Source organism: Phoca vitulina, unplaced genomic scaffold (genome assembly GCF_004348235.1).
Source record: "Phoca vitulina isolate PV1807 unplaced genomic scaffold, GSC_HSeal_1.0 scaffold21, whole genome shotgun sequence".
Lineage (NCBI taxonomy): Eukaryota > Metazoa > Chordata > Mammalia > Carnivora > Phocidae > Phoca > Phoca vitulina.
In genome coordinates, this window is record NW_022589724.1 from 72,859 (window position 1) to 91,869 (window position 19,011).

At 41.5% G+C, this 19,011-nt stretch overlaps 1 protein-coding gene across 4 annotated transcripts; it reads left to right on the forward strand.

Annotated features, from left to right (window-relative positions):
• Nucleotides 1–1,694: 1,694 nt before the first annotated feature.
• On the forward strand, nt 1,695–18,959 carry TRMT10B (tRNA methyltransferase 10B). 4 transcript variants are annotated; one of them, XM_032418255.1, is made up of 9 exons: nt 1,695–1,762; nt 7,832–8,035; nt 8,493–8,601; nt 9,208–9,332; nt 11,194–11,346; nt 12,491–12,569; nt 13,213–13,280; nt 16,677–16,800; nt 17,377–18,959. In XM_032418255.1, exons 2-9 carry the CDS (start codon nt 7,850–7,852, stop codon nt 17,529–17,531), a joined length of 999 nt encoding a protein of 332 aa, XP_032274146.1. In that variant the 5' UTR covers nt 1,695–1,762; nt 7,832–7,849; the 3' UTR covers nt 17,532–18,959. The 4 variants fall into 4 exon arrangements, with proteins under 4 accessions (XP_032274146.1, XP_032274148.1, XP_032274147.1 ...); XM_032418256.1 differs by having other exon boundaries at nt 1,699–1,762; nt 7,838–8,035; XM_032418257.1 differs by lacking the exons at nt 12,491–12,569; nt 13,213–13,280.
• The last annotated feature ends 52 nt before the right edge of the window (nt 18,960–19,011 follow it).

Sequence of the window (19,011 nt, forward strand, 5' to 3'; positions counted from 1 at the left end):
AGTATTTATTGAGTAGCTACTGAGCATCCTGTCCTGGATTTGGTAGATAGGAAGGTAAGTTTTGGATGTGTTAAGAAAGGAGAAAGATCACTCATTTGGTGGTTCTGTCAACAAATCTTTCCTGTGCAGTGGCACTGGGAATCAAACCATCAACATGATAGATGTTCCCTCAGGAACTTAAAATTAGTAGGAAAGACACAGAAAAAAGATTACTGTTAGAAAGAAATGAAGAGTGCCAAGATGGGGATGGGATGAACTTATCTTACCTGGGCGATCAGTAAAGGCCTCTCTGAAGAGGGAAGGTTTAAGCTGAAGCCTAAAGGATAGGAAGGAGCCAGCCATGGAAAAAGTGAGAGGAATGGGAAAAGTATCTGCAAAGGTCTTTGGTATATTTGAAGCATTTCAAGAAGACAGGTGTGACTGGAACACAGCAATCCAGAGGAAGAGTGATAGGTGAGGTTGGTGGGGCAGCCAGGAACCAGGCCAGGAAGGCCTTGGGAAGGTGTATATTCAAGTACAATGGGAAGCCACTAGGGTTTGAAATAGGGGAGACACATAATCATCTGGCAAACGGAGGTCTGCTGCGTGGTGGGAGTTGGGGGGTGGGGGTGCAGGGTAGGAGGGGTGGGAGGAGCAGTTCTGAGGACATTTCTGTGGGGATGGCCATGAGCTCATTCAAAGGTGAAGAGACACTAGAGAAGTGGCTGGGAGAGAGGAAAGGTATCCAGTTTGGCTGAGTGCAAAGTGCAGGGACTGGTAGGTGTGGTGGGAGCCACTGAAGACCGTTTCAGCCACTTTGCAAGCCCTGCTGAGTGGGAAGCCAGGACCAGCTTCTGAGCTGAGAAGAGAGGTTAGCGCTGGGTTTTAGGAAAAGCCTTCTGGGAGATAAAGAATGTTTACTTTTAGCATTTAAAAATTGCTCCAGTAGCAGATAAAGGATGGGACTGAAGGACTAGGGGCAAGGTGGAGGTGCTGCAGGAGCTGTCGAAAGAAGAGTCCAGAGAGGGAAAAAGTGTGGGGTCAAGGAGGGATCCAACAGGGCTGTGGTTTCTTGGGCGGGAGATATTTCCGGCTCATTCATGCTAGGCTCTCTCTGAAAGGGTGAGACCCCTACGATTGCAGGAATAAAGGGAAGAGTGAAGAGTGGCTGATAGTTTTTATCAGGCCAAAGCTTGGAGAAGTCTCTTCAGGTCTCTGAGCCTCGCTTTTTCCGTGGATCTGTAAGGTGAGTTGGATAAAGGAGAATGGTCAGAGGCTAGACTCCTTCGTTAAGGGTCCAAGCCCGGATATCCCTGTTGTCTGCCTGGAGAGCCAGGTGGTGGTGAGGGCAGCTGTGTGCTCAGGGAAAGCTATGTCGGCTCCTGGGCTCTGCTGCTTGTAGGGGAGGCCCCCAGGCTGTGAGATGAGGGGTGGTTCAAGACGGGTTTCAGCCCAGTTTCGCAATGACCAGCCCTTGACAGCCATCAAAGCCCCCCGTTGCCTGCCACAGCCTTGTGAGGTCGGCAAGCGGCTGGGATTGTAATCTCCATCTCACAGCCGGGGAAACAGGCTCAGACAGGCGAGGCAATACCTGGGCGGTACGCACCTCCGTGGTGCCAGCGTGGGTGGAAGGCAAAGCCTCCCACTGGCCCCTGCTCGCCGAGCTGCCAGGCTGAGAACTACAACTCCCAGAATGCCATTCGGAGAGGGGCAGGAACCGGAAGTTGTTCCAGAGGCCGGGCCTGGTGTGCGCCGCCGAGGCTGCTTGAGTGGAGGGGTTCAGGTACGCCCGGGGCTCGTTGTGGGGTCGGCCTAGGGCTGGAGGGGTCTGGCTTGGGACTGCCGCCTCGTTCGTGGGCTGGGCAGACGCCGGGAAGCGGCCCTCAACCGTCGTGTGGCCTCGTGTCCTCCACCTAGTTGGTGCTTTCCCTTGCTGCCTCCCCTCAACACTAGCAGCCGGTGGGCCAGGCGTGGCCCACGGGCGGGGTACTCTCAGGCTTGGGGTCTGCGTGTTCTAGTGCTGAAGGTGCCAGAAGCCTGGAGCCAGCTTCGGTGGACTAAATTTTAGAAAATGAGAGAAGCGTGCAAACAGACTGGCCCATCACTTAGCGCCCAGGGATATGCTCATCAGGTGGGACTTAGGTTAGAAAACATCTGAGGCCTCTGTCAACTCAGAGGTGGGCGGTGGGGGAGTGGAGAATTTATTAAGTCAGCAAGTATTTACTGAGTGTCTGTTGTGTACCAAGTCCTTTTCTAGGCATATAGGGTAGTGGACAAAGCAGACAGAACACCTGCATTTAAGCAGGTGGAATATAGGAATGGGGAAGTTCAGATAAAAAGTAAGTAAAACATGTGCCATGTTGGATAGTGAAAATCAGAATAGAATGAGACAGGTAGTCTAGATATAATTATCTAGGGGAAGAGCACTGGAGGTAGAAATGACAGCAAGGGCAAAGGCCCCGAGGTGGGAATATCCTTGGTATGTTAGGAGCAGCAAGTAGACCAGAAAGTGCAGAGGACACTTGGTGGGGGAGGTAGACCTTAATGATCAGTATAGGCCATTGTAAGGATTTCAGTTATGTGCTATAAGTGAAATGGAGAATACTGCATAGTTCTGAGCAGAAGGGTAACATAATTATCAAACATTTAAGATGCTTTTATTCTGCAAGGCTCAGTACTGGGTACTGGGGGTGTGCACCTGAATTCTTTATCCTCTTTTCCCTGGAAGGGCTTATAATGTAGTGGGGAAACAGGCAGACCAGCTATCATGCAAGGCTGAGTCAGATAATTGGACCCCTGTAAAGGCAGAATGGACATCAGTCTCAAATCCTCAGCATGTACTATTATATTGGGTGCTTAGTAACTGTTTGTTATATGATTAGTAATTAATTGAATAACCCAGCACTCAGTACTGGGCCTGTAACAGAGGTTCAGAAACACATTTTTTTTTCTTTGTTTAAGATTTATTTATGTTTCTGAGAGAGAGTACACACACACAAACAGAGGGGAGGGGCAGAGGGAGCGAATCCCAAGCAGACTCCGTGCTGAGCCTGACAACAGGGCTCAATCCCAGGACCCTATGATTATGACCCGAGCTGAACTCAAGACTTGGGTGCTCAACTGACAGCCATCCAGATGCCCCCAGAAAACACTTTTTAATGAAGAAATGAAATGCTAAATCTGGGCATAGATAACGTCTCACACAGATTAAAAAGATTTGTTCTTCTGTGATGCCTAATTTCACGGTAGCTTTCTGAGGATCAATAGGTGGCAAGCTTCTATTCAGTATTTACTGAGCTTCCATTTTGTGCCAGCCCTTGTGCTGGCCACTAAAGATACAAAGATGAAAAAGATGTGGTCCCTTCAGACTCTTCTGGTAGTGGTTGGAATTGCCTTCATATGATTTTCAATATTGCTGTATCCCGGGTTCCTGAAAAACATCCTCAGGGACTATAGGAACTTGGAGAGATGTGAGATACAAAGAGGGGAATAGGAAGAAGGGAATGGGGGCGCTAGTGGTAAAATTCAGTTTAGTTCAACAAACATTTATTCAAACACTGCTGTTTGCAAGGTTCTATATTGTGAGCTGTTACAATATTTATGCAAATGTAAGTACACAGTCCCTCCTGCAAAGGAATTCAGTTTGGTAGGAGAGAAAACATGAACATAGACCTTCCAGTTTTCTAAACAACAGTGGAAAACTCTGCAGCGCCTCCAGCTACTCCAACCCTAGCTCTCTTTTCTCCTTCCCAGCCAGACTTCTCCAATGAGACATCTACATTCATTGCCTCCCAGTCATTCCCCAAAAGGGTCTGACAGAGAGGAGGAGCTCAATGAATATTTATTGACTGAATGAATGGACAAACAGAATACAAAATGCTGTGGAGTAGAGAGGAGGGAAAGCACATGGCTGTTAACAAACTGGCATTCATTTAACAAATTGATCTGTTTTCTTACCCTAATAAAATGAGGTTGTTAGGTATTGGGCCAGTTTATCGTAAAGTTTTCATTTGTTCTTTTTTTGAATGCCTAAATGTAGAAAAATGTAGAAAAAAGGCACAGTAAGATTTGTTCAGTCATCTAAAGGAATGGTCATAACAGGTCTGGCTGTCTTTTCTTAAAAAAGGTATTTATAATCAACATCGCTGTTCATATGTGAACAGTGCAGCACTTCTGAAACATCTAAGAATAACTTGGTATTTTCCTCATTTCTCTAGAAATAATATACACTACTAAATTTTGTGTATGCCATAAATTCATAGTGACATAGTCAATGGTATAAATATATTAAAATTTGTACTGAGTATTAAGGGATTATTGAGCAAAAGTAAACTTTAGCTTATGTAAGAAAATGAACACAAATTTCTAATCTATAACTTTGAAAATCTAGAATGTAATTTACTTGGCCATCTTCAGGAATATATCTAGTGGTCATATGTTGTTCACATGATGTGTGATAAATATCCAAAACTGCTCAGAAGCTTACCTTTTTAGAAAAACTAAAAACAACACTGGAGGGGTTTGAAGAACCTGTATTTCATGAGTAGTTGTTCAATGTCAGGTAAATGACATATGTCTCGTTCTTGCAACAGTCCTGGGATGTAGTATTATCCCATCTCATAGAATCTGTGACAAAGAGTTAACAGTTTAGGCTATTATCCCACGGGTAGGAAGCTGAGAAGCATGGCTAAATCCTAAGACTGCTGTTTCCACTACAACAGCCTATTATGTCTAAATGAAAAACAAAACTAAAATTTGGCTTGATTTTGAGCATTTGATGGAGTACAAGAAAACAGTATGAGCTCAACACTAGAAATGTTTGCTATGAACATCAGTCAAAACATTAGAGAACAGGGGGGCCTGGGTGGCTGTTGGTTTAGCATCCGACCCTTGGTTTTGGCTCAGGTCATGATCTCAGGGTCCTGAGGTCGAGTTCCTTGCTCAGTGGAGAATCTCTCCCTCTCCCTCTGCCCCTCCCCCTGCACACATGTGTGTGCACATGCACTGTCTCTCTCTCTCTCAAATAAAAACCAAAAAACCACATTAGAGAACAAAATATAATCCTCGGACACTACTCAGCTCTGTAGTGGGTAATATTTATAGGTAATATAAATGCAGTTTATTGATTTACAAATTTTAGAAACAACCAAGGGGATAGACAAAGCCCAAAAGGATTAATTTTGATGACACAACGTAGAATCTGTCTTGAACATTGAAATTAAAGCTTCAGCTTACCAAAATTGGAACATTGAAGGAAGAAGAGAGATAGAGGGAAAGATAAGGGTGTTTATGTTCAGAGCCTAACCCTGAATTGTTGAACAAGAAGTAGAAGTTTAAAGATATTCTTAAACATAGTAAAGATATCTTCTGATAATTGTCATGACAGAGGTATGGGTATTGGACTTACTTTAAAAAAAGCTGTAAAATTGGACAGATTATATGAAGAAACTGTTTTCAGGTATTGGACAATAGGCAGGACAAGACTGTTATCCTTGAGAGAAATGAATTTAAGGTGGATTATAGGCCTAAAGGTAAAAGCCAAAATTATAAAGCTTCTAGAAAGGAACATAGAATATCTGTGCTTTTAGGGTAGGCAAAGATTTCTTAGAGGTCACAGAAAGCATTAACTATAAAGAAAAGAATGATAAATTAGACGATTAAAATTTAAAATTTCTGCTCAACAAAAAAGCAATGTTAAGAAAATGAATAGGCAGGCCACAGACTGGGAGAAAATGTTCTCAATACACATGTCTGAAAAAGGACTTGTATCTAGAAATATGTTAAACTTCCACAGCTCATTAATAAAAAGATAATTTAAAAATGAGCAAAAGACTTGGTCAGAAATCTTACAAAGATATATTATGAATGACCAATAAATTGCCGGAAAAAGTGCTCAATATCATTAACAATAAAAAAAAATGCAAATTAAAACACAACTAGGTTCCACTGCACAAGAATGGCTTAGATTAAGAACTCTAACAACAGCAAATGTTGGTGATGATGCAGAGCATCTGAAGTCTCCTTCATTGCTGACAGCACTGTGAAATGGTGCAGTTACCTTGGGAAACTGAAGGCAGCCTTTTATGAGTTAAATAGGCAACTATCCTGTGCCCCATCAACTCTACTGTTAGGTACTTAGCCAACAGATATGAGAATATACATCCACAAAAACACTTTTAAGAGAATGTTCATAGCAGCTTTATTCATAATAGTCCCAGATTGGAAAAAATCTCCAATGTCCATCAACAGGAGAATAAACAAATTGTGATACAGTCAAACAATGGAATTCTCAGTAATTAAAAGGAATAAACTTACTAATACATGAAGCAACATGGATGAATCTCAAAACATGTTGAAGGGGAAAATGTCAACATCACTGGTTGAGTCCATATATATGATGTTCTGTAATAGGCACAGTTAATCTATGGTTATAGGAAAAAACAACGGTTGCTTTTGGCTGGTTGTGGGAATGGGATGGAGATTGACTTGGAAAGTGCAGAAGGCAAGGAACTTTCTAGAGTGATGGAAATGTTCCATATCTTGATGAGGGTATGAGTAAGACAGGCCCTATGCTTTTGTCAAAAATTCATGGAACTGGTATATTTAACCTTCACACACATTAGTGAGCTATACCCTTAAAATCTTTGCATTTTACTATGTGTAAATTATACCTCAAAAACATTTTAAAGGTCAGTGTAACTAACAGAAAAATAAAAAATAAGAGGTGATTTGAATTTTAGTGTTTCATAGGGAGTTGATAAAATTCCAAGGTGATGATTCAAGAAGTAATGGAAAGCATATGATTTCAGGTTCAGGAGTCAATTACCAAATGAACTCAAAACACCTGGTTAACAGGTTGCCACTAGAGGTGGGAGGGGTTGGAGTGAGGATCATTACTTGTCATTATAAATAGGTCTTTATTTTTTTTCATCTGCATGGATCATATTACATAGATTTGCTTTTGCAAAGATAGACTTTTCCAAAGACGGTGGCAGCTCACTGGACTCAGAGGAGCAGCTAGAAGCAGTGGACGTATCGTTCTGTGTCTGTGACACTTAGCTATAGACTAGAACATTTTTTACTCACAACCTTCCCAGGGATTTTGAACAGCACTTTGAAACTATGGCATTGGTTAAAGGTTGGCAAAGCAACATAGCAGTGGTTCTCCATATTTTCCTACTTCAGCACTTCTGATGGATATTAATAGTCATTAATAGTCGTGGTGGTGACTGTGGCTTTCAGCTGCAGTGATACTTAACTGAGTTGGGAGAGGGAATATGTAGTCTGGAAAAACAAATCGTGAAAAATCTCCAGCAACCTAGAAGAATTCTTGGTTGATTTTGGGTAACTCTTTACCATAGTTTTTGACTAGCTCTTATTCTCCTAGGATACTTCTAGTATTGGACTGTGCGTATAGTAGGTGCTCAGTAAATGTTTGCTAGAGGACTAGTTTTGAATATAAACTGAAACATAATGGAAGAGGTGGCTTTTGTCATTTCTGCCCCACCCTCAACTACTGCATGCATTTTGAAGAGCACAATAAATGACCTGATTACTTGGGTCACTGTAGCAGTGACTAACTCGTGATTGCTTGGAGTTGTCAGGAGTTGTGTTTGTCTTCTAAGAAGTGGATTTAGCCTCCTTAGTACTGAAAGGTTTCTGTGCTGACCCATTTCTCTGGGAAGACACAGATGCTTTTCTCCTTTCAATAAATCTGTGTTAATATTTCCACACTTTTACTCCTTCGGCAACACAGTAACACTATTTGACATTTGCACATAGGGAAATAGCTCTGTAAGGGAAATAATGTAACATCTCACATCATTGTGCCTTTCTCTAACCTGGGTGAAAGGGACAGAAGACTAAGCACATGGACTGGAAATTGGAAGAGAGTGCTCAGAAAACAGACTCACGTGTGCTACAGGAGCAAGAGGTCATTCTAGAGGACACAGGAGAAGATAGCATCTCTGAAAGCTTCCGGATTCTACAGATCGATGTGGAATGCGAGCATCGGGAGGGAGAGACGCTGCCCACAGGGAGTGCAATGTGGTGCTCAGTAAGTGCAGAGAGTTGCCCGGCCGTGGGCTCTGGGATGATGCTTTGTCCCAGAGACCCCTTGTATAAGGGTAGGTCCTAGTAACAAAAAGACTAGGAATGAGTTTGGTGTGTTCCAAAATTGGATGAATTTCCTGCTAACTGGTTACAGGTTTCAGTTCCACTTGAGTCATAAGAAGAGTAAATCAAGTTCAAGAGGAATTTTTGATATACCTCAGAAGGGTCAGGAAATCTAAACTCTGCTGTAGGCCTTGTCCCTGATACATTTATTTTGGGCACCTCACGTCTCTTTCTTGGGGCTCTGCTTTCTCTGAACATAATCCAGTCTTTTTTTGACACTAATATTCTTTTTCTCTCCTAATTTTAAATCTGATTTAAAAAAATAAGTAACTTTCGAATATTCGTTTTCCATTTTGGTACTTATGAAGTTCTCAATTTTGTTTTCTGGATAACATAAGAAAAATGTCCAAAGAAAACAGAGACACTGGGAAAAGATAGTTGCAGCAAAGAAGAGCAAAAGAAAGCAAGAAAAAGAAAGAAGAAAGGCCAATCGTGTAGAAAATTCAGGTAACAATACATCAGATTGCTGGCATAATCATATTCATGTCTTAGCAGACTGGTATCTGCATGTTCCTAGGAGAGTAGGAATGTTGTTTTTAAGTAAAAACAAACATCTTGGGGGTAGAACCTATTGTTCTATTTTGTTGGAAATCAAAGTATCAGTGAAAGCAAAATTTAAGGCTTCACATATCTAGGGCACATGTGTGTTTATAAGCTCAGAAGTAGAAGGAATGATGAAATTAGCAGCTAACATTTATTCAGTGTTATGTGCTAGGTTCATTGCTAAGAATTTTACATGCATTACCCTAAAGGGTAGGTGCTTTTATTATCCCCATTTTGTAAGTAAAGAGACTGAGGCTCAGAAATTGAATAACATGCCCAAGATCATATAGTAATAAATGAATGGGCTGAACTCTGATTTAGACCTAGCAATGTGCTCCAGAGCCCACACTCCACACCACTCTGCTGTCCCCAAATGAATGAATACCTTGTATGAGTTTCAAGCTTTTCTTTATATGCAAAAAGTACTCACTTGGCTGGGGAGATTTGTTTCTTACTGAATGTATTCCTCTGTTTTCCCACTTTTATTTCTTTCTGATATTTCTACTCTAGGCATCTGCCCCCAGCACAGCAAACGTTTTCTGAGATCCTTAACCAAGGAGAGACTTTTGGAAGCCAAACACTCAGGACCAAGAGTCTGTATTGATCTGAGTATGACCCACCACATGTCTAAGAAGGTAGGACATCCATTAAGCTCCGAATTCCTGCTCATATGAGGGAGGTCCAGAAGGGAGCAGCTTTTTTTTTTTTTTTAAGATTTTATTTATTTATTTGACAGAGAGAGACACAGCGAGAGAGGGAACACAAGCAGGGGGAGTGGGAGAGGGAGAAGCAGGCTTCCCACGGAGCAGGGAGCCCGATGCGGGGCTCGATCCCAGGACCCTGGGATCATGACCTGAGCCGAAGGCAGATGCTTAATAAGACTGAGCCACCCAGGCGCCCCCAGAAGGGAGCAGCTTTGACAAAGAGCATGACCAGTTCCAGCCTCTGTAATTCCATAGTAAACCAGCAAAAGTTTAGTTTTTTTACATGTGGCTACTCAGTTCCAAGATGGCTATTGTTAAGAATCAGCAAGAGAATAGATAACTTCTGGTTTAGTTTGCAAAGTTTTATCTTATCTTCTGTTTTGAGCCCCACACCGTTGCCTCTGCGTTTATGGTGTCCGCAGTCTAGATGGGGCCTTTCATGTTCAGTTCTCCAGAGATGAAATCTGGCTTTCTACCAGGAAGAGGACTACTTGCCTGGTTGCATGTTGGGAGAGAGTTCCTGGTGGGATGGCTTCCTGCAACATATGTGTTTTAATCGTTTTCCATTCACCCTATTGTGAAGGAGGGATTCCACCCTAGGGTTCTAGGGATGGCTGAAGAATACACACCTGACATTGGACAGATAAGAGTGATAGCAGTTTATTAGTCACCAGTGCTCAGCGCAGGGGGAGGATGACAGTGCATGCTAGGCAGGGCCATATGGGGTTACACTCGGGAACAGAATGAACAACCAGGGGCTGTGGGAGGCAGGCTTTGTAGTGTCACGAGGGTGGAGTACCCCTTGGTTCCTGCAGGAAGATGTGATTGATTTGCTGGGAATAACTCTGTGGGCTAGCAGGGAATCGAAACCCACTACTTAGGGATAAGCAGGAACTATGCTTGGTTCCTTTGATAGAAAGAATTGTTTAGCTGGGGGACCTTATCCAAGGGAGCAGAATTGGGAGAACTTGCAGTTGGGTTTTTCAGGGCCCACCTGGTTTCACCAGATGTCTAGGCAACACACGGTAGTAGGCCTTCATTTTAGGCCTTACACCACAAAATGGATTTTTCTGTTTGCCAACATCTCTGTTATATGTGCTGCTGTTTGCATGTTTTTCAGAGAGATTAGGAGGACTGAAGATCTGGGGTTCTTACATGGAACCTCTAAGTATAGCCCTCTGAAAAGGTCAACCAAGAATTTTCTACTGTTTATATTGAGATATCAGATTAAATCAAACCCAAAGTGTTTTTTCTCTCCTGAACCAAATCAGGCCAGATTGTGAAACTACCTTTCTTTAGGGATTTGTCTCTGAATCAGGATGGAAAATTAAAACTTCTGACCCTAGTCCATCTCTAGAGTTAGGGAGAAGGTGCTAAGTTTATTTGATGAGTATAAAAAAAAAATGTCTGTATAGTAATCTAACTTTTTAAAAGTGAATAGTAAATGTCATATGGTAAGATTTTAGATATGAACTAAAAGAACAATTCCATATACCTTATTAGATATATAACAGCAGATCCAGAGGGAGGGAGAGTGCTCAGTCTTTCCATTAACTCACTATTTCCAGGCTGGTATCATTACCTTAACTTTGATCTATAAGGTGTGTGCCATGGGGTGTAACACACGTGCACACACACAACACATACTAGCTCCTGGAATAAAAGGGGCCATTCTAGTTCATGAGACTTCCTGGAGTAGCATTCAGTGAACTTACTGAGTAACCATTTGTTGACAATGAATTTAGAAAGAGTGGGCATGTTTCCAATCTAAGCCGTCCTAATTTCTTTGAAGGAATTAAGTAGACTGGCTGGACAGATCCGAAGGTTGTATGGTTCAAATAAAAAAGCCAGCAGGCCATTTTGGATCTACCTCACTGGATTCACAACAGACAGTCCCCTGTACGAAGAGTGTTTGAGGATGAATGATGGATTTTCTAGTTACCTGGTAAGCCCTGTTGTGCATATTATTTGAAGTGTCCTTTGAAAAGTAGGTTGTGTGGTAATAGTAAATTTTTTTAACTACTTCATAGTTTTGATATAAAAATATGTGAATTATTTTCACTATTGCAATCTAAAAAACTTTAGAACCTCTCTCAGTTCTTATATTTCTAAACTTTCATCCTTCTACCGCATTGGCAAACTAATATTACCAGTCTCTAGGACTGTATTCTGTACCTTGTGTATTGTATGCTAGACTGTAGACTTCGGTAATGTTTTGGGGAAATGCCATGACTCCTTTCGTGTTCACAGTAGTGCAGGATTAGGGAACCTGAGTCGTGGGGGAAGAGAAGATCCTTATGGAAGTAATGTGGATTCAAGATGAGTTTTAGGGAATACTCAGTTATTTTTTATCTCTTTCCCTAAGGGCTCATGAATGTAGTGATTATAATAGAGGTAGCAGTCCAGATCACTTCCTAAAAAGTGCCACTAAGAATGTCTTGTATGTTTGTGTGATGTAGCTGGACCTGGGTGGTGTGAACTTTCCTAGGGAGGTCCACAGAGGCAGTGAGCATGAGAGGTACCCTGTGTGGTCCTGCACGATTAGTTGTGGTTGCTGTTACCATCTTAACAGTCTGTCCTATAATACAACCATTTCCAGTTTTTCTTCTCTATGGGTGTTTTATGACTCTTGTACGTGAGCCCGACAGACCCACTCTTAGGGCTACGGAGTTCCCTTGCTTTCCTGTCTTCATGCCTTTCTTTGGTTATTCTCCCCATTTTCAGTGCTTCTTCCTTTTGTATGTGTCAGTCAATCTCACCTCTTTTCAGAAACTGAGTTCCAGCATTCCCTTCAGTAGAAGGCCGTCCCTGGTATTGTCACTCCCTCATCTGTCGTCCTGGGGCCGCCTTCCTATACATCTTTTAGGGTCTCTTGTTACTCTCTGTCTCATTTTGTAGAGTTGAATGTCTGTCCTTTCTACTTGCCCTCCCCAGCTGAGCACTTTCTGAGAACAGATGGTCAGACATGTGTCCCCTTGATGCACACAGGGCCATGCCTAGCAGAGAATAGATGCCTGGTGACTAGTGGCTGCGGTGTGGGCTGCGTCATAACCTAGTTCACACTACATTGGATTATTTACATTTTTCAGCTAGACATAACAGAGGAAGACTGCTTTAGTTTATTTCCTCTGGAAACCCTTGTGTACCTGACTCCTGACTCAGAACACGGTATGTACTTTACTGCATGGATTCATGTAGCACTTTGTTCTTAGCCCTGTGTTTGATTATTCCCTGTGTCAGAACTCGTTAAAGCCACCCAAGGTGTATCAAAAAAAAAAAAAAAAAGGAATGAACATTAATAGCACACCTCTTATGGGTGGATACATCATTATGCTTTCCACATGTGCTGCTGTGTGTGCACAGCGGTGCAAATAGAGGGTCTACAGCCTCGGCTGGGCCTTGTGAGCTACCTGGCAATCTTCCCCAGTTTCCCCAGTCAGCTCCCTTCCTTGGCCTCTTGGATCAATGTTAGATAGCTATATTTTCCAGAAAATTAATTATTTCACATAATTTTCAAATTTGTTGGTATCAAGTTGATCTTAGTATTCTTTTCTAATTATTTCACATTCCTCTGTTATTTTAATTTCGTCTCCTTTCTGAATCCTAATGTTGATTTGAATCGACTCCCTTCTTTTCTTGATTAGACATGCCAGAGCTTTGTCTCTTCAGAGAATGAGCAAATCTGTTACCTTTTGGTTTTCTATTTCATTAAATTTCTACTTTTATCATTAATAATTCTTTCCTTTTACTTTCTTTGGATTTAGAAATTATAAAGCTGAATTGATCTCAATGGCCTTCATTTTTTCATTAGCTCTTGAAGATATTGATCTAAACAAAGTTTACATCCTTGGTGGACTTGTGGACGAAAGCATTCAGAAGGTAAATGTACATTTTAGACCTAACAACTATATTTTGAAAAGCGGGGCTTACTTTCAGAGGCAGCTGCCCTATCATAATCTTACGCAAAAGGCCTAAAAACTTAGAGAATAGGAAGAAGGAGCCTATCCTGCTTAGGTTGGCCCTTCCACTTGTAAAGCTCCCTGTCCTCATCAGCGTTAGCGATCCCCTGATCTGACAGTCCCATCGGGAACTGGAATGGGGAATGTTTGGTAATTACATAAACAGCCGTGTTGAACGCCTTTCTTTTCTCCTCTCTTCAGTTCTGCAAGGGTAACTCTGATCTTACCAAAGCATTGACTCACAATTCTTACCAGCTGTTTGTTCTTGTGGAAGAGGAGTTTGCTCCTTCTTAAGAAGGCCATCTTTCCTGCTGACATAAGACTTATCCCATAATCTCAATGTCAATAGGACTGTCCAGATTTCTTGTGTTGAATTGAAATTTTATTGGAATAATTGGAGTTTTGAAATATGTTTCTATTATATACTTATTGAGATAATTGTTTAGTTTATATTACTAATTAACATATTGCCTACACAATAAATAATGATATAATAGTTAAAGTGTATAAAAAGAACTACAGTGAGGAATAAGTCTCCCTCCTATCCTTGTCCTGCAGTGTCCCCCACCTGAGGCAACCACTGTTTTATTTTTTTTAAATATATATATATTTTAAGATTTTACTTATTTATTTGAGAGAGAGAGAGGTAGAGCATGAGTACGGGTGGGGGAGAGTGAGAAGCAGGCTCCCTGCTCAGCAGGGCACCCGATGTGGGACTCAATCCCAGAACCCTGAGATCATCACCTGAGCCAAATAACTGACAGCCACCCAAGTGCCCCAACCACTGTTTTCTTGTGTATCCTTCTTGATATAGTCTGTGATCACACAAGTATTTGTTTGTGGGTATATTATGTATATATATTTTCATATATGTATGTGTATTTTATATATTTTTCATATCTGTATGAGATATATACACATATTTAATACAGATGATACTTAACCGAATTGCACATATTCTAAAAAGGTCAGTGTTCCATGACTCAATAGTGATAATCTAAAAAATAGGTGGGGGGTGGAGGTGTAATTCTAAGAATGCCAGCTATTAAATGAGAAATACATAATAGAATTTGAAAAATCATTATTTTGTCACTCCCAGGGTAATCATGGTTTCAGGGAATTGGTTGAACGGAAGGTTGTGGGGGAACTGGCTCTTTACGTGGTCTCAAAATATCATCCCACAGATTACAGAGGCAAAAATACACCATTACAGTGAAGTGATCTGGAGGTCACCATCTTACCAAATGTTCAAACTTAGAATCACCAGTAGTGACATTATGTGCCTCCCGATGTGATGGAATCTCACTTGGGAAGTATTCTTACTGGAAAATGTTTAAACTACATTTAATCATGAGGAAACTGAATGTGGGACATTCTGCAAGACAATTGGACCACACTTCCAAAAAAGCTGGCGTAGTGAAAGAAATAGTTAGGGGGGCTGTTACAGTTTAAAAGACATTAAAAAGACATAACAATAGCCAAATGCAGTCTCCCACAGCAGAGTGACAGCCCCCTTTTTGAGGCAAAGTCTAAAGGGTCAGTGAGCAGTGTATGATCAACAGATATGCAGTTTTAACACATTGTTTTCTCTCTCCAGCAGTATTTAAATTGAAAAATAATTGGCATAATGATTTGCCAGAGGTATAGAACTTTTTGGTTGTTACTGGAGAGTTTGACTTCCTCACAGAAAATATGCTGAGCACATTTCAAGGGGAATCGTTTTATCTTTAAATGTTCAGAGAACAGAAACTAGACTGTGAGCTCCTCCAGGGCAACATCCAAGTCTCTTGCTAACTTGGAATTCTTGTACTCCAGGTCAAAATGATGGTAAAAGAGTAGACTTAAAAAAAAAAAAAAACCGTAGACCAAAAAATAATAGACCTTGTATGCAAAAGAGTGTTATCCTTCAAAGAAGTTTTTTGAGCAGCTGTACCTTTATCTTCTCTGAATTGCATCACTTAACACATTTTGGAAGTTCTCTCTTGGAATTGTGTCTCATGTGAGTCTGAGAAGCAGGTGATCCAGTATTAGAACAGAGGTGCTAGGCCTGCTTCATGCTGCTCCAGTTGGTTACACCGCACTCAGGGTGGCCAGTCAGTTATAGCGCTGTAGGAAAGGACATCAGCAAGCTCGAACAAATTCAGAAACGTTTGGCCTGAATGACGAAGAGACTCAAGACTAAGTCGTAGTCAAGGGAGAGGCGACAGAACTGAGACTACCGGCAGGGTGCACAGGGGCATGATCACTGCTGTCGAGTACCTGAACGGCCTTCTTGAGGAAGAGCCATTTTACTTGCTTGGTGTGGCCCCGGGGGGATGGAACTAGGACAAATGAGTGGAACGCTCAGGGAAAACAGAAAATTTGGCTATCAAGAATTTCCTTTTAACTCGTACTGTCAACATTGGAATAGGTTTCCCCAGGATGCATGGAACTCCTTGTCACAAGGATTGTCCACTTAAGGACAGAGCCCACTAGGAAGGAGGCCATAGAGGATAGACAAGATTGGATGGATGTTTGGAATGGGATAGTTAACTATTGAGGCCCCTTCCAAACCCAAGGATGTTAATTATCCCAATAATCTAAACCTTTCTCTTTAATCCTGAAATTCTAAGTAGGTAGATGATCTTTCCAGAGCTTCTTACAAGGTAGCAAATATAATTTAACCTTCAGTTCAACTCTCAGGGACATCTTTAAAGGGATATTAGTTACTGTACTCCGATCCTCAATGGCCTCAGATTTTGGGGGTTTGTTGAGATCTTATGACTCCTTTCTGCAGTTTTCAGAGCCCTTCCTTTTAGTTGGGCTCTGTGCTCTCACACCTTAATGTTGTCTTGTTGCTTGTGGTGTATCTGACTTGAATCCTCTCTCTCTTGTCTCTAATTTGCTGCTGCTGAATGGCTAGAAGCTGAAAACTCCAGATATCCAGAATTGTGTCTTACTGAGTTAGGGTCAGGAGTGTTCTCCTCTGATTGATTAGACTGCTTGGACTTTTGGATGGAGATTGTGGCTGCAGATCTCTTGACTTAGTTCGTTCTTGGTTGTAAGTGGTTGTAAATGGAAACTAGCGGCTAGATGACTCCCAGGTGAGATGTTTGCTGCACAAGCCATTTCTTACGTGGAGCAAGTACTCTTCATTATCTGAAGTTTCTTCCGTTCTACCATAGGCCACTGATTTTTAATACACTTATCATTTAATTACAATTACAGATGGAAATTGGAGTGGTGGTAAATGGGGTTTCTCACAATTTGTTATGCATATTACAATGAGAGTATCTTTGTCAGTTTTAAAAGAAAAATATTTAACTGTGATTCACAGAAGGTGACATTTCAAAAAGCCCGAGAACATTCTGTCAACACAGCCCGCTTGCCGATCCAGGAATACATGGTCAGATGCCAGAATGAGAAAAACTATCATTCAGAGATATTGGCCATCAATCAAGGTACTGCTGACATGGCCCACACTTAACATGTGTTAGTTCTGGTGCTACTTCTTTGCATTGTGTTTAAGTATAAATGGCCCTTTGAAGCAGCCCCCCACCCCCCCCACCGAGACTGATGTGCTCAGATTTTATTGCGTGCACTTTGTGACAGGTACTCTGGCCTCTGAGAGGCATTTTTCATTTTCTTCTTAGATCCCAACTATGTTAAAGATTGTTGAAATTTTTCTCTTGGCCTAAAATGCCCTATGTTCAACCCATCATTGAACAGTGAATTCCTATCTGTCCTTCACAGTTCAGTCCGGGGGCATCTCGGCTGCTCCCTCCTCCCTCAGCCATGTTAGGGGCTCTCCTTGGTGACTCCATTGTACTGTTTTCCTCTTGGTGTTGTGGCACTGTCCCTTCACAGGCTCGTATCTCTCTGTGTAGGCTGAGGTCCTTGTGGGCAAGCGGGTCCGTGTGTGGTGCAGAGTAGCCTTGTTGAATGAACTATTCCAGAACACCCTTTTCCTCATTAGTCCTTTACTAGTTCTTTTTCCTCATTGTGGTCACTGTGTTTTCTTTTTACCCTTCAAACAGTATTTGATATCCTGTCCACATACTTTGAGACTCAAAACTGGCCTGAAGCATTGAAGAAAGGAGTTTCTTCCAGAAAAGGCTACATTCTTCAGAACTCAGTGGACGATGGACAGCCTGAGGAGCGGCAGAAGGCAAAGTTGCTGGAGGTGTCTTGACTGAAGAGCAGAACAGAGGCTGGCGATAGCACACACTTGCCTGTACTTGACATCTTGGATCTTCACTAGAATGCAAGTTACTAATAACAGGGACCACATGTTATGCTCTTTTCTATCTCCCATAGTGCCTAGCTCACAGGAAGAGCCCAGATATATGTTGACTAAAAAGTTTACATAACAAGGAATTAGCCCTCAGCTACAGGCTTTGGATGTATTAATTCATCTTTTATATACCTATTTGTGAAATACCTACTCTTTAGAGATAGCTTAACGATTAAATTATTGTTATATCAAGAGTTTAATTTTCACTCAACTGGCATCATAAAGTTGTAGCACTCTCTCCAGCCTCCTCTGATCGTGCTGATTTTCCCCAACTCAGTAATACACTTTACATGTTTTGCAGGATCAGCCTGTCCTAACCTAGCCCTACTTTAAGCCCCCATAGCACTTTGTTCCCACTTATGGCTCCAACTTGTGGCTCCCACCCCGTCTCTCCTGCTCTGAGTATGGCAGTGGAGGGTTTCTCTCTTCCTTATGGTAGCCTCCTAACAGGACACTTTGTGGGAGTATCTTTGTTTCCTTCTGAGCCTTGTACAAACTCGATTCTTCATATATATTTATAACTAACAGGTCAAATTGAAAAGCAAAAACACAGTATTAACTCTAACTTAAAAATAACCAGAAAATACATTGCCTCTGACACAAGCATGTTGGATAACCTCTCATTACACAAATCTGAGTGATCCCTTTTCTCATATTTTAGTTACATACAGTTGCTTCAGTTACTCTAAAAACTTTAGTTTACTAACAGTTTGGGTTAGTAAACTTGAAAGCTAAGCTGTTAGCAAATTCAGAGAATGTATTCTAGATCTCAAAAGAACCAAAATGTTACTTCTCTGCTCTGTCCCCACCCCTTCAGAATTTAATCCTTCAGGAGCTATGATCACCTTACAAATTATGTCAGTATCTTTTTATTAAAAACAGCCCAGTCTTCAGGAAATATCTTTAGGAATATATACTGCTCCTTGGTCTTTATCACCATATTGAATGAGTTCTATAATCTCTGTCATCCAAGAAGGGACCTCCTATGGCTAGGCTTCAGGGGTAACTCATACTCCCAGGGAGGTCTCTGCCTCCCAGAACACTGACCTGGATCATTTGCCAGGCTTCATTTTCACTTCTAAAGGCTTTTCTTAAAACCCCAAACAGCATGGGAGAATTTCCTCTCCAACTCTATCACCTCTACCATTTTTTCAAAAACCTAGATATGAGTTTTGGACTTGGCTTCAAGAATCTCATCAGTGTTATTTATAGAACGAAAAACTGGACATACAGCTATTGCATTTTTTAACAGCAATCATAGAAGAAATATATTAAATGTTGTTTGAAGTGGACAGAGTACATTGCAAAGTAGTATATAAAGTAGAATCCTCTAATTCCAATTTGAAAAATACTCACATACACTGTCTATAGTGTATTT

Excerpts from the sequence above, each read along its gene's own strand:
- TRMT10B (XM_032418255.1), top strand. The coding sequence starts at position 7,850 with ATGGACTGGAAATTGGAAGAGAGTGCTCAGAAAACAGACTCACGTGTG. Across the intron at positions 11,347-12,490 it reads ATGGATTTTCTAGTTACCTG|CTAGACATAACAGAGGAAGA; the intron begins GTAAGCCCTGTT and ends TACATTTTTCAG. Across the intron at positions 13,281-16,676 it reads TGGACGAAAGCATTCAGAAG|AAGGTGACATTTCAAAAAGC; the intron begins GTAAATGTACAT and ends TGTGATTCACAG.